The sequence below is a fragment of the Oculina patagonica genome, chromosome 2, assembly GCF_052425735.1.
Source record: "Oculina patagonica isolate OP01 chromosome 2, crgOcupat, whole genome shotgun sequence".
NCBI lineage: Eukaryota > Metazoa > Cnidaria > Anthozoa > Scleractinia > Oculinidae > Oculina > Oculina patagonica.
This window is the reverse complement of record NC_135759.1, coordinates 42,084,200-42,099,309: the sequence shown is the minus strand read 5'-3', so window position 1 is coordinate 42,099,309 and position 15,110 is coordinate 42,084,200. Positions and strand designations below refer to the sequence as shown.

The 15,110-nt window shown below is 39.0% G+C and overlaps 1 protein-coding gene across 1 annotated transcript in view; it reads left to right on the top strand.

The window, feature by feature from the left end:
• LOC144640990 (paired amphipathic helix protein Sin3a-like) overlaps window positions 1-11,876 on the top strand; it is a 29,774-nt gene extending 17,898 nt beyond the window's left edge. Inside the window, exons 18-35 of the mRNA XM_078500061.1 lie at window positions 126-145; window positions 608-680; window positions 988-1,074; window positions 1,272-1,352; window positions 1,510-1,597; window positions 2,556-2,651; window positions 3,163-3,365; window positions 4,427-4,476; window positions 4,812-4,852; window positions 5,170-5,232; window positions 6,092-6,275; window positions 6,500-6,606; window positions 7,385-7,567; window positions 7,650-7,733; window positions 8,123-8,217; window positions 8,406-8,522; window positions 9,317-9,467; window positions 10,029-11,876. Coding sequence (XP_078356187.1) covers window positions 126-145; window positions 608-680; window positions 988-1,074; window positions 1,272-1,352; window positions 1,510-1,597; window positions 2,556-2,651; window positions 3,163-3,365; window positions 4,427-4,476; window positions 4,812-4,852; window positions 5,170-5,232; window positions 6,092-6,275; window positions 6,500-6,606; window positions 7,385-7,567; window positions 7,650-7,733; window positions 8,123-8,217; window positions 8,406-8,522; window positions 9,317-9,467; window positions 10,029-10,307 — 2,002 coding nt within the window. The 3' untranslated portion in view covers window positions 10,308-11,876. The remainder of the gene's footprint in view (window positions 1-125; window positions 146-607; window positions 681-987; window positions 1,075-1,271; window positions 1,353-1,509; window positions 1,598-2,555; window positions 2,652-3,162; window positions 3,366-4,426; window positions 4,477-4,811; window positions 4,853-5,169; window positions 5,233-6,091; window positions 6,276-6,499; window positions 6,607-7,384; window positions 7,568-7,649; window positions 7,734-8,122; window positions 8,218-8,405; window positions 8,523-9,316; window positions 9,468-10,028) is intronic.
• Window positions 11,877-15,110: the final 3,234 nt, after the last annotated feature.

Here is a 15,110-nt window from a genome sequence, read left to right as displayed (position 1 = left end):
CTTTAATTAAATTGCCAATTGTCATTTCCAAGTGTTGTCTCTAGTATAATTGTTTGTTAGTTCATGGAAATTAGACAATTTATTCTCGACAAGTTTTGATTACTGCTTTTCTTCTTTACTTGCAGATGTGAGGATGAACGATTTGCCAGGTTTGTTTTTTGTTTATTTGTGAAATACCGTAGAATTCCGGTTATAAGCCCATCGGCTTATGACAACTTCGTAAGGGTTTTTGGGTGGGCTTATAAGCGGAGGGGCTTATATTCGGGAGGGCTTAAAGGCGGAAGGAAAAAAATGTTCGAAACGAGCCTCGGGAGTGTTGATCGAAATACGTTTTTAAGTTAAATTTAACGCACAAAAAAGCAACATTTAGCCCTGTTCAGTACTGTCATCCGGTAGAGGGGGGCTTATAATCCGGGGGGGCTTATAACCGGATGTTTTTTTTGTGTTTCAAGGATGATTGGCCTATAACCGGGGGGCTTATAAGCGGGGGGCTAATAACCGGAATTTAACGGTATTATTTTACCAACATTTCCATAGTTTTGTTGTCCTTGCTAGTGTTTGAGTGCAATGTTGTATCATTTTAATCCAAATTTTACCATTGCTTTACAGCTGGATGTTGTGTTAGAATCCAATCTTTCTACTATTCGTATTTTAGAAGCTATACAGAAAAAGCTTCAAAGGTAAGCAGTAGTATTACTTATCAGCAGCAAAATGTAGTGAATCCTAACTAGCGTTCAGTTGTTTGGGAACTCTTGCATAAGTTATGAAAACATATTACTTAATATAATGATTAGTTTAATGGACTCAGTAAAAACGCGGCACGGGGTCACTGTTCTATATGAGATGCCGCACCAATGGAGTTATGCACCAGAATTACTAAAACCCAGTGCATACAAGAGACTTAAAAATTGGTTGTATGTTTATAAGTGTGAGCCAGTAACCATTCATTTGGGTGGTACATGTATGTAACTTTTCTACCTTTTACAGAATGACGTCTGAAGAGCAAGCAAAATTCAGACTTGATAGCTGTATAGGAGGAACATCAGAATTCATCCACAGAAAAGCCATTCAGAGGTATACTTAACTCAGAAATATATCCAATTCTAAGCTTTTACCTTAATTCAAATAAAAAAATCTGACAAAGATCAGTTCACATATCATGATCTTAAAATTATGTTTCAAAAACAGCCTCTCAAAACAATCTCTTTTGATATACCAGTCTTCTTGACCTCAGATGCAAATGTTCTTAATTTGTCTTACTTTCCTGTTAGGATATATGGTGACAAAGCCCCTGATATTGTTGATGGTTTGAAGAAAACACCCGCAGTGGCTGTGCCACTAGTACTTAAGAGGTAAGAAAATTATCATGTCTTAGGAACAAGGGCTCTTTTAATCCAGGTTGATAAAGGACTGGCTGCTCTGTCTACTATTGTTGTTTTCTTTACATGTTTATTAATCATCAGGATTCTAAAAAAAAATAATCATTTTATATTGTTTGTTCTTTCACAGATTAAAGACCAAAGAGGAGGAATGGAGAGAATCTCAAAGGCAGTTCAACAAAATTTGGAGAGATCAAAATGAAAAATATTATCTTAAGGTAAATTATAAGTAAGAAATAATAGTGATATTGCTTTAAAAAAAAGGTTTGTGTTCTGTTTGGTATATTATGTTCCTTGATGCTTTTTTAAACAGTACAGCCCTGGTAGTGGGAAGGTTTTTTTAGAAGCTTTCATCCACAGACTTGACTATTAGAATAAACAATACCACATGGAAGTACTATTTAATAGCTTCTTTTAGTAGAAACTCAGCTGTGTTCTATTGGAAATCCGCGAATCTGATTGGTTCTCTCACTGTTTTCTATTTTAACAATAGAGTGTTTCTGTCGAGGAACTATTTTAACAATAGAGTATTTCGTGAGGACTATCGGCTGATAGTTGCCCCGGGAATGAGTTCTAAAACAAATATAGCCGAGAAGCGAGCTCGAGGAAAGAAGAAATAACAAGGGAACAGCCAGCAAATTCCCGCGCATACAAAAAGCATCTAACTTTTGGAATGCGAAATAAAAAAAAAAAAAGAGAACACTAATCAGTGATTGGTTGGGTTTTTGTCTGCGCGCCAGTCGGCGGGCACCCGGGCATCGGGGGCGGGCTGTGTCCCCCGCGGCGGCACCGCGTCCGGTCGATGGAGAAAGTGGTGAACTATAATCGCCGATAGAAAACAGCCGCGCGCGTAGCTCTTTAAGCGGTAAATTTTCTTGATTTTTGTCTTCAAAGTGCACAATATTGTAGGTTTTGGAATGCAATCCTTTAGAGTCACACTTCATACTAAAACAATTAAACTACTCGCCCTTGTTTTCTATGAGCGATAGTCAACTCGGCTGCGCCTCGTTGACTATTTGCTCATAGAAAACTCGGGCTCGTAGTCTAATTATTAATTAGAACACAGTCTTAGAAGTTTAAGCTGCCTGACACGATAAAGAACTGTTTAAAACATGCAGCTTTCATTTAAATGGTCACACACTAAGATTCTGTGTAAAACTCATTTTGCCTTTGCAGTCCTTGGACCATCAGGGAATCACTTTTAAACAAAATGACTTAAAGGCCATGAGATCAAAAAGCTTGATTAACGAGATTGAAAGTATTTATGACGAGGTAAGTTTGAAAATCTCTGTGTATTAGTCTTTAAAACTAGTAAATCTACTGCACTGACAATCACTCCTGCAACAATTGCAATAGAACTGTCAGAAATAAACCAAGAATTGGCCCTACTGATAAACGAATAAAATAGTCCCAAATCCATAATCACATCGGGAAGTCATTCAAACTCAGTGCATATTTTAACAAGTATATTTTTGCATTGCATTGGAATTTTGGTTAGCCTACATTGCAGATGAAAATACGACTGCATTTGTGGGCTACACTTTGGAGGCCTGGCAGCCTAATAGTTAGTGGGCTGGACTCAGGATTGAGGAGCCAGTGTTCAAGCTCTGGGTGGGTTCATTGAATACTGGGGGCAAGCATGGCTGCGTTGGTTGAGTATCTCATCCAGCGGGAAGTAGAATTACCCCTAGTCACTTCATGCTACTGAAACTGTAGTATAAGCACTGGCTTAATGGACCACCAGGCTTAAATGCAGACTTAACCTTATGTTTTCGTATTTCAGAGACAAGAGCAGGCTGCTGAAGGTAATGGAGATGCCACAGGCCCTCACCTGGTCTTCACCTACCAGGACAAGTCTATTCTGGATGACGCGGCTGGACTGATTGTTCATCACATGAAGAGACAGACAAGTATTCACAAAGAGGACAAAGCCAGGATTAAAGTTCTTTTACACTGCTTTTTGCCTGACTTGTTCTTTGCTCCAAGGTAAGGAATGCCAGCCTAATAAATATTAAACAGCATAAAATAAAGGTACTGCACATTTTCAGCTGTGGAGGGTGAAACAAAATAACGACAACAACAACAACTTGAACTGGCCTGGCTATCATGTCCAGTTTTTTTTAAAAATAAATAAAGGTGTGGGGAAAAAAAAAAATATATAAAAGAAAAAAAAAAAAAAAAACCTCTTTTTTATAATAAAAACAAAAAAAAAAAATATAAATTTATAAGAAAAATAAAAAAGTTTGCGTACACATACAAATTTTGTTCTCTTAAACCCTCTCTCCTTTTAACATCAGACTATATAAGCGTGCATGCATGTTTCCTGATTCTTCATGTAATGTAATTGTAGTGTAAGTACCTTTGCTAGGCCAAATTATTTTGGAAAAAATGCCAGACAATCCCAAACTCCTGTAGTCCGTAGCTTGAGGAATTTATTACATTATACTCCATGGTTTTGTGCAAATGAGTTTATGACCACAAAAAGAGACTCCACTTCTCCGTCAGCTAAACTGGGTGCCTTTAAAAGAACAACTAGCCTTTAGAGATTTAGTATTAATGTACAAATGTCTAAATAATTTAGCACCCAGTTATTTAAGCAACAAGTTTTGTAAAAGGTCTGATGTTCATGGACGAAAAACCCGCCAACACCAGAGCTTGCAAATTCCACTGTTCAGGACCGCAACTGGCCAAAGAACATTCACATACAGAGTCGTAAACCTATGGAACAGCCTTGATATTAAAATCAAAAACGCTAAATCTCTGTACTCTTTTAAATCAAAGCTTAGGGATCATCTTCTTTTAAACTTTTAATCATTATTTTATTTAGTTTTCAATTTTATTTGTAAATATTAGTGTTAGGTAGATTTATTTTTTATTGTAAATAGTTTCTGAAAAGCCCTATGGGGAGATTACTATTAAAGTTCTTATCTTATCTTTTTAAGTCAGATGCGCAGGTCGTAACATTAATAGAAGCGATCACTAATGAGAATTTAAAAATTAATTCTCCTGCAAGCAGAATTCGTAAACCGAGAACTGTTTTGTTTCAGGGGTGAGCTGAGTGATGATGAAGACTCGGTAAAGGAACTAAATGGCCTTGGTGAGTATAAGTTGAGCATTACAGTGCTGTTCAGGTGAATTTTAAGGAAGGATGACTTTGAAATTAACAGTAAGAGCTTTATGTATCAGGGCTGTCAGCCAGTGGGTTTTTAAGTAGCAGGTTCCATCCAAAAAGTAGGCGGCTACAAAACTCTCAGAACTTGATAACACACACTCAAAACTGACCTACTAATATTCAGAGTAGCCGGCGCAGTATTCAGAATAGCCGGAGAAAATTAATGTGCTGCATGGTTGCCGACTTATTTTGACAACCCAGGCTGATTGTATAATTATTTTTTATTGACTTTGACCTTTTTTTAATTTTTCTTGGTACAGGAAAACCTGAACTTACTAATGGATTGCCCGAGGCAGAAGCCGTAAGTTAAACTTCTTGTAGAGTTGATTTTCTGTTTCGAAGCTTTAGATATTTTGTATTCATCAACCCTTAATCTAAACCTGATTTAAACTACTTGCCCAGATATAACGAGAAAATGGTGTTAACCATCAAAGATAATCGATAAAGACCATGGGGCCCAGATCACAACGGATTATTAACATCATCTCTCTTTGTGCAAACGCAGTCTGATTGAAACGTGTTGATTCAGAGATTCCTTTCTTGTGTAATTTGTAAAAGTGTCTGAATGGGTCGTCAAGTTATTAACATATATTTTTTTGAACATTTTTTTTATTACAGGATGATGCTTATAACTTAATATATGTAAACAACAACTGGTATTTACTCTTCAGACTTCATCAGGTAAAGCTTTGACCTGCGGCACTGACAATAATGTTATCTATTGTGGAAAACACTAAAGATACCGTATTTACTCGAATAAGCGCCGCGGCGCTTATTAAGTTGTTCGCGCTTCAAGTGCGGCGCTTATTCGAGGGCGGCGCTTATTTGAAGGCGGCGCTTATTTAAAATTTGGACGCCACAAAGAATCTTATCTTTTACAGTAATTGAAAATAGCATATTTTGATTGTCAGTCTTCGTCTCTGGCTGAAGATAGAAGTAGCTCTAGCTGTCCTGGCAAAGTTCGTGGCCTTCACAACATTTTCAAATCTATGTATCGTAAGAATGTTGGATAGAAAAACTAATAGACGAGTGGCAAAACAATCACTTTGACGCAAAACATTGCTTTTGATGAAAAGAAATGTCCAAGTTTGTTTTAGAGATGCTTTGCAGTGCTGTTTTTAATCTAACGGACTTCCTCGAAAAACCGCCGCATCGGGACTGCGGCGCTTATTCGGGGCCAGCGCTTATTAACTTTTTTGTCCCAAATGCGGCGCTTATTCGAGTAAATACGGTATGTAACAAGATGTGACGTCCTCTCGATTTAGCAATACTGAATACAAGCTAAAGCTTACACTACCCGCACTGAATATAAAGTTTTTTTTTGTACAGTGAAGCCGGAATGTGAAACAGCTTACCATCAGAAATGCGATAAAAGATATTAAAACTAAATTACGTCGCCACATTGTTTGATAGAATTAATTTTATACGGCATCCTTGAAAGCAGCTTTAAAACCATACTATACTTACTACACTCACCATAATACACTTCAAAATTGGCAAATCTTCATGTTGCTATAAAGGAACTGTCTTTTTTTTTCAGATGCTCTGTGAGCGGCTGCTGAAGATGTATCAACAGTCGGTAATGATCGCTGAAGGTGAAGCTTGTGACAAGCAACAGAGAAAACAGGCCACAGCCATAGCACTGAGACTGAAAGCGCCCAGTGAGATAGACCTTGAAGAGTACTACCCCGCGTTTTTAGACATGATTAGGAACTTGCTCGACGGTAAGAAAGAGGTTTTTAGAACTGATGCGCTAGCCTTTTTATGTCACAATACATTACTTTTCTTCATACTGTAAGGTTTCTTTAGTTTTATTACTTTTCAATTGACTGTCTCGCATCGTTCTGTGAGTGAGAGGTGTGAACAACCAAGCCTCTAAGAGAATATCAAGAGTAAAGTGAGAAAAATAGTTGCCAGAATTAATGAAGTGGTGGCCCATTTATTGCAGGTAACATGGATTCTACAAACTTTGAGGATACGTGTCGCGAGATGTTTGGTGTACATGCTTACATCGCATTTACTATGGACAAATTAGTTCAAAACATTGTTAGGCAGGTACGTAGGGCAGGTCAATTTTTAAACAACATCTACATTTTTGTATGCCTTTACATCCAGATGCCTGCTTTTTTCAATGAGTTTCTGTGCTGCAAACCGAACAAGCAATACAATACAATACAATACAATAAACAACTTTATTTAAACACGGTAAAAAGTAAAGCTAAAACTGTGGGGCCGGACAAATTAAAAATTTAAAAAGACATATAAAGATCCTAATATTGAGAAGATAGAAAAAATCATATTATAATAAAATTTAAAAACTCAATAAAATTTAAAAAATCATCGTTCAGTCTGACAGTCTGCGTGGATAACGCCTCGAAGCTAATTAATCGAAGCGTTTCTTGGTAGCAAAACATATTATTTTGTGAACTTCAAAAGGCTAAGTCAAGCTATGTCTTGCGTTATTGCAAATGACAATATCGTTAACAAGTATTGATAAGATCTCAGCTACAAGACGGAAAAATACTATATCTGTCCTGAGAATTTTAAGTTTTGTTGGTTTTCACTTCGTTGCTGCTCAGTAAAATTCGTGTAAACCTTGGTTCAATTTGAGTATTTGTTAGTCTCCTTTTGGCTACCAAGTATTTCTTCTGTGGTTTTCTACCGGTTCAAACCAATATTTTGAGGCATCGCTCGATTTCAAGGCCAGTTTGTGTCCAACAATACTATCTAAAATGGCTCAAGCCCAGTTTCATAACTCTCTCTAAGAATAAATTTCATTTCTCTTGCACAACCTTGATTCTTTTGTTGACGTGATATATTTTTCCTCCTTCAGCTGCACACCATCGTAACAGACGAGTCGTGTGGTCAGGTCACTGAACTGTACCAACAGGAGCAAGGTAACCTGGCCACTGGTGGAAGCTCGGCCACTCAGCACACGCGCGCGTTGTCAGAAGCGGCTTATCAGAAGAGATTCGAGTCGCTGTTGTCAGATGAGAACTGTTACAAAGTAGTCATCGTAAGTCTAGCATTATTGTCACTTGGCTCGTGTTTCCGGTTGTTGTAGCTACACTTACTCTTTCTCCTTTCCCATTCAACAGCACAAGGACAAGAATATCTGCAGGCTGAGTATAGAGTTGCTTGATACTGAGGACAACCATTCAGAGGATCCAGTGGAAGTCGAGGTATGACCAGTTACAAGAATTGTTGATACATTTTTTAGCAGAGAATTTTTACCTTATGTAGCACTTAATCCTCAAATCTAACTTAAAAAAAGTTAGGCAATGACTAAGGAGAATCCCTACTGAAAGTGTCAAGACACAGTAACACGACTGAAATGACTCAGCTTGAATTGCTTTAATTTCTAAAAAATAAATGATCCCGCTTTTTTGGCGGAATTGTTGCTAAACAACTGACGGGTGTTCGCGACTGCTTTTGCTATTTCTGATTGGCCATTGAAAACTGTTACTGGAAACACTTATGGCCGTTCGAGATTTTTTTTTTCATTTTTGCTTCCTTAAAAACAACTTGTATAAACTGAAACAGGCGCTAAACTGCCCCTTTTTACTTTCAGAAATGGAATGAATACGTTGAAAAGTTTGTCGGCAGTGAAGAGGTGTCCACCGAAGTCAAGGATCATTTACAAAACAAACCCATATTCTTACCAAGGTAGGAAGAACTTGCACTCCCATCAAAACTATTTACATGACTACTGGAAAGCTGCAAAGTGTCTTTAAAAATGTGTTAAGTGAAGCATTTTTAGCCGCGCTGCTAGTATAAGTAGAGAATTATTTGTCGGATAAGTGTTGTTGTTCATGACGCTTTTGCCTTTAGTTGATGTAACGTTTCGTTCCCAGGACGGTGCGTTCCAACTCACGGATGAAATCGTCAATCACTACAAGCACCGAGAAAGGGTCCACGACAAACGACAATGGTTCTTCTACTGACGAGGCTGAAAGTGAAGGAAATAACAGGTGAGGGAGATATGAGGGAAATGTCTTCGCAATATTGTGGAAATCGCTGGAAAATAGAGAACTGATCTTACAATAACAGTGAGAGTTGAAATGAATAAGAACAACATCGGAAAAAAGATTGAGTGTAAATTTGTTCTGGACTTTCTAGTGTCATGATAGTTTACGCCACATGCGCAAAGAACCACTTACCGGGTTTATTATTCAACACATGCGCGCGCTGCCCATATATGGTCAAAATGTAACGTTACTGTCATCCGTCACTCCTGCGTACGGCTTGTGTTATTCGTCCTCTGGCGCTGCATTTACAGTTTCTTCTGCAAAATGTGTTCGTGCTTTGTTGATTAACAATCCTCTCATCCGTTCGTCTGATGCCAACTCCTCGGCCTCGCGGCCAAGTTCGGCGCCGCGCGATTCGCAGGATAATTGTAAATGTCCGTCTTACTCCCAGAACGAAATTAATTTGCAGTACTATCAATATGTAAGGAGGAAAAGCGACATTCCGGCTGCTGGCACTGGGAGAAGGAACAATTAACACAACTAATTTGAAAACCAACAATGTTGATCTAATTTGAGTGAGCTGGAGTGTGACCGAGTCGTAGTGAATCAACTAGTGACTTGAGCTAACATTCGGGATTATCTGCAAAACTAGCAGGCGAACCCAGCGACTCTCAGCGAGGTTTTTATTGTTTACTATCTTTGGTAGATCTTCTTTGTTGCTTTTTCCATCATAGGAGCTGTAAGACGCCGTGTTGTTATTGTTTATTTTTTATTTATTTATTTATTTTTTTTTGCAGTGAGAAAGAGGAGGATAATGATGAGGTAGAGGACATGGAAGTTGAGAATTCGATGGAATGCAAGCTGAGCTTGAACTCGTACAAGATTCGGTTTGTCAAAGGCAGCGAGGATTACTTGTACAGACGGCAGGCTTTGAAAAGAGCAAAAGAGGTTTGTTGTCACTTAATTTTGAAGAAAACTTAAATTCAAGCTCAGCTATGTTAAAGAAACTTTATGTTGTTGGAGTAGAAATTCAGATTAAAAATTAGTTGCACTGTCTTTTGCCCCTCAGGCTGGTGCTTATCGTAGATTTCCGTAGCATGAAGCCACTAGGAGAATTTCTACTTCCCCTGGATGGGATGCTAGTACATTGCAGGGTTACTACCAGTATGTAATACGCCAGTACCCATTTTTACATCTGGGTGGAGAGAGGCACTGTGAGAGTAAAGTGTCTTGCCCAGAAACACAACAAAATGACCCCGACCAGGCTAGAACCAGGACCGCTCGATCCGTAGTCCAGCGTGTTAACCAAAAGGCCTCCGCGCCTCCCTCTAGTCATTAGGAACATTTCCTAAATTAGACAGTGCAAAGGACCCCACCCAGGGCGTGAACTTGGAGCACGCGATTCTCGTGCAGCGCACTGACCATTAGGCCCCCGCGCCTCCCACAATGGCGATCAATAAGAATGAGCTGTAATGCTCAAGTGTTTTGTTTGTTGTTTGTTTTTATCAGTGTCATCCTGTGGTGGCCAACCGACTTCACTCCAGATTCCAGGCGTGGTTGAGCGGCTGGGTGAAGAATAACGTGTCAAACGATCAGGAGAGTGGCTGTCACGACTGGCTTCTGGGACGGGTGGACGGGCTTCACCCCTGCATAACGACCTGCGAGTCGATCACTGACGCTGCCATTAAACACAACAAATACTCCGTCAAGTGGGACAAGGACAAGAACGCGGCAGAACAAAAGATCGACGACAAGAACAAGGAGGGCGAGCAGAATGACTCGTCATAAAACTATTTCTGTACAGTTCTTATCATATACGCATTTCGTAGGTTAACTGGTAATGTTGAACGGTCGAGGGATGGCGTGACAAATGGGAAATGTGACTTAAGATAGCGTGACATGTACGACATAAAGCTAAGGACTTCTTGTCCGTCTGGCTTGCGTTTCGTTCAATTAAACAACACCGGAGTTTAATCGTGAATTTGATTCTTATTCTCGGTGGTGCTTTATCAGTTCGTACTCTGCCTTTTATTAGCAGTTTAAGATACGTGTTCGTGATAAGACCATTGTCTTGCTATCCTTTGCTACTGTTATTTTGTAAATACGACATTCACGTAGATTAATCGTTTGTCATAACTCGACAACTATTGGGGTGATCATGAAGAATTTGCTGTGGTTCTGCTGAAGGCGTTACTCGAAAATAACCAAAACACTGAATAAAACGCCTTGTTTCAATTGGACATTCCGAAACAAAGTATAAAGCTCAAACTCTCGAACTGACTGACTCTGTTTTCGTTACTTAGATCTGTTCATTAGAAACGGTATAGATACCCTCGGCGATGCTCTTCTCTGTTAGTCGTGGTCTCATTCCAACTGTTATTTGGTCCTCAAATTGCTAATGTGATGCCCCAGTACTCAAGTGTTAGATCCATTTTTAAGAAAACAAATTGCTGAGGTGAGTTTTCATTTTTCCTGACTGCTTAAATGCTTATAGAGACAATTTTCCCCTTGGATGATAAAACTAAGTCCTTGAACGATAACAGTTTCTTGTTACTTTAGACAAGGCATGTAACAGTGTCTTTGTCCAACTGATCTTCCAATTCGTAAAGCTTTTTTTGCTTCTGTGTCAGCTGTAGCAGCCATAACTAGGGCAAAGCAGTGGAAGATATCGTAGCCTAGGGACATGTTAGAGTGGCTCCACTTGCTTAAACCTAATCAACACCCTTGCGCGTAATCTGGTAGTTTACACGAAAATTTGATTCTTCACATCTTCAAAATCGTGTATGCCACAGTGGTGCATTGAGCAGACTCATATGTAACCCATGTTGGGACGAGGCTGAAATGTCTAAAACTCGAAAAGTAATGCGTGCTTTTGGTTGGATGTAATAATGAACGATTAAGGGACTGTTATGCAGTGCGCTTCAAGACGTTGCAAGCTGAAGTGTCCGCCTTGTTTTATAATATGCTTATTTTATAATGATACAATTCTCTTAACAAGTCTTGCATATCTTACACATGGGTGAAAGCTATCGATATGAACATACAGTGGTGAATCAAATGAGCCCTTTTACGCACTCCAGTTAGATTATTTAGTAAAATAGTGTACAGGCAACAATCGGGTTATATCTTATGCTTAAAGCAGAGTAATTATGTTTGATTTCGTTGGCACGTTCCAACATGTAGTCGGGTATGACTATAGAATTATTTGCACGATGAACTGTAACAGTCTGTAATAGTTCTGTGTTGTTAGACTTGTATGTGATGTGAATCCCAGTGTTGCGGTCAGATAATTTATTCTTTGACCCTGACCCACTTTTACAGATATTTATCATATCGAATAAAAACAATGTCATCAAACACTTGTCTGTTAGTTTAGACCACATTGATCTCTAGTTCTCTCTCTCGTTTAGCTTAGTGGCAGTAGTGCAGCAGCTCTTGTTAGCTTGTAATTCTACTGGTCTTCTTGTGTAGCAGTTGCTACTGTTTTGGTTAGAAGGGGTACCCCCCCCCCCCCCCCTCCTTTTTTCCCCCCCCCCCCCCCCCCCCAAAACCAGATAACGAATTTTACTATTTTTCCTGTTGTTTGTTATATGTTTCTCAAAGGATTGGGAGTCATTCATGCCAGCCTTGCGGGAGATGCTTCCCGACCCCTTTGTGGAGGACAAGCTTCCTCTGTTTCAACACACACTTAAAAGGACATTTGTGCACGATAAATTCAAAAAAGTTAATCCTTTAAATTTCCAAACGTGATCAATAGAGACGGGAAAATTGTTGGTGAACCGGAGAAACGCAGTCTGTAAACTGATGGACCAGCATCTTATCCTCTTAGAATATTAATTATTGTAGTGGCCTAGCCAGTTCAGGAACGACCTTTGTCGATTTAGCTACGCTATTTAAAAGGCTGCTACAAAATCTCTTCCAGCATGAGTCCGCGTTTGATTCCCCCCCAGTGCGCTATTTTCTAGGCGCAGGGGCATGTTGCTCCACGCGTTACGTCATTTGTCACAATACAACAGATGCACAAAGGATTGGGATTACCACCACAAAATACAAAATCAGAATTTCCCCCAAGCGTGTGTGAGTTTTAGAAGTGTGCCAAAGTAGAGGAAATGAAATCATTTCAGTGGATACACAGATAATTCCTCTCGGTATAATTTTGTGTTTCTTCTCACGATAATAATGGGGTAACTAAAACGAGACCAGGAAATGCGAGGAAAGAAGAGGTAAATCAAGGATGACAATTTAAGACGTAATAAATAAAGACAAAACTTGTTTTTTTCAGTTATTTTTATCACCCGGTAACTGCAGCATTTGTTTTGCAATCTTTTTACTTGCATTGGTTAGCAAACAAAGCACAAAAGTTCACTGGTCTGATTTTCATCTCAGCTCTCTTGGCAGAGTAGTGATATCCTTTTCAGTGACGCCAGTTGACACCATCAGCATCTGATGGGTGTTTTCCCTTATGGCACAGTCCGTTCAGGTTGGACTGATGACAGCTCTCGTACCACCAGGCTCCTTTAAACCTCGCAGCACAGTTAACTAGATGGACCTAAAACTTCACTGGTTTGATCTTCATCTCAGCTCTCTTGGCGGAGTAGTAATATCCTTTCCAGTGATACCAGTTGACACCATCAGCACCAGATGAGTGTTTTCCATGATGATACAGACCGTTCAGGTTGGACTCATGACAGGTCTTGTACCACCAGGCTCCTTTAAAGGACACGGCACAGTTAAATACACACAGTCCTGCAATTCTAAAGGCTACAAACAGTCGGAAGTATTGTTTTAATTTGTTTAAAAAAAGTCACAACGCAATAACTCAAATAAGACCTACTAAGACTTCGCTTGCCATCATCTTAAGATGATCTTAAGATGATGGCAAGCGAAGTCTTAGTAGGTCCACAGGCGGCCCAAGCGCACTATGTGAATTATTCATAAAGTATAAGCGAACGTGACCCTTACCTTTGAGCGGTGTTGTGTTACAAAGATGCGATTTATAAGGGTTTGTATTGGAAGTCTCTTTTGTTTCAAAAGAAATAATATGTAATGTTCTGCTAATAAAATCGACTAACCTTATTGCCTTGTTGCATTCTTTGTTGTTCGCCCGCTTCTCAGGCCATTTTGAAGCGTTTTCGGTGAGTTAGCGCTGGCTGGTGGTGTTCCACTATCCCGGGGGGGTACTCCCATAAATTTCAGATAGGGGTGTGCCGCCAAGGTTCTTAAACCCTGACCCTATTTAAGGATAAAGAAAGCGAAAATTGATACCCTTTTTAAAGCCCAAAACTGAAAAATGACACCCTATTCAAGGGAAGGAGAAGCGTTCCGTGACGACGCAAATAACGGATAACCGCGCACGGCAAAACACAAATCTTTATAAAATCAAAATCGCTTTACTAACACTCGAACGGATGCCTTTTTACGTTTAGCTGGGCGTTTATTTGAGCTGATAGAATTTAGGTACCCTATCTAAGGATCACACCGGGAACACATTGCCAAAAGGAGCAAAAATGATACCCTATTTAGGGACTGAGAACCTCAAAACCATACCCTATAATAGTATATCTTTATTGCGCCTTACTCTCCAAAGGGAGGTATTGGTCTGTTTACAACGAAGGTTTTAACATTTACTAATACATTTAAGAAATAACAAAAATTTGATTCTTATACAATTCATAATGTCAATATATGTAAAAATTAAATAAATTATAATGTTCATTGTGCTTGTAAGTTAAGAAGCTCTTTCCTTTTTTGAAACATTGAATGTATATATTTACCTACTACTTTTGATGTATGTTCATTGTCAGCTCTAAGTAGGTACTTAATCCTCTCGTTCTCACTTAAATATATGTACCTTACATCAACCTTAGAAATGTGAGAACATAATTCATGTCTTATGGTTGTAAATCCCTGGCAACACATCAAAAAATGCTTTTCGTCTTCTACGCAACTTTGTTTACATACCAAGCATGTTCTTTGCTCTACTGGGATTGATGCTCCTTTATTTTCATATTTTCCAGTCTGTATTCGTAATGTATGACATCCTAATCTAAGCTTTGTCAGGCTTATTCTGTGCGCTGGGTTTTTAACTGTTGTTAGGTAATTCTCAAATTCATAGCTCTTTTTAACTTCTTTGTGTGTAAATTTTTCTCTTGAAGTTGACGATGAACTATTCTGGGTGCCCAGCCAGTTTTGTGAATACTTATTTCTGAGGGTTTTCCTCATGGTTAATCGACCGTTCTTGATGTGTTGCCGGGTTATCGGTTCTGTTTCTTGATGCATTTCTTCGTTAGTTGCAACATCAAAAAATGTTGTAGATGTTGTTGCATATTGAAATGCCTCACTTAACAAAACGTTATTACAACAATACTTCAGTCTTTGCCAATAGCTGAAGATTGAGGTTTTTATGTCAATGATTAAAGGATAACGCCCAAGTTCTGCCCTGCAAGCAATGTTTTCTGTATACCATGGGACGTTTAACGTTTGTTTACAGAACTTGATGTGGACTTGTTCAATTGTGCTTTTATCGAAGTGCGTTTTATATGACAGTAGTTCTGGTCCCCAAATTTCGCACGCATAAAATAACACGGGCTT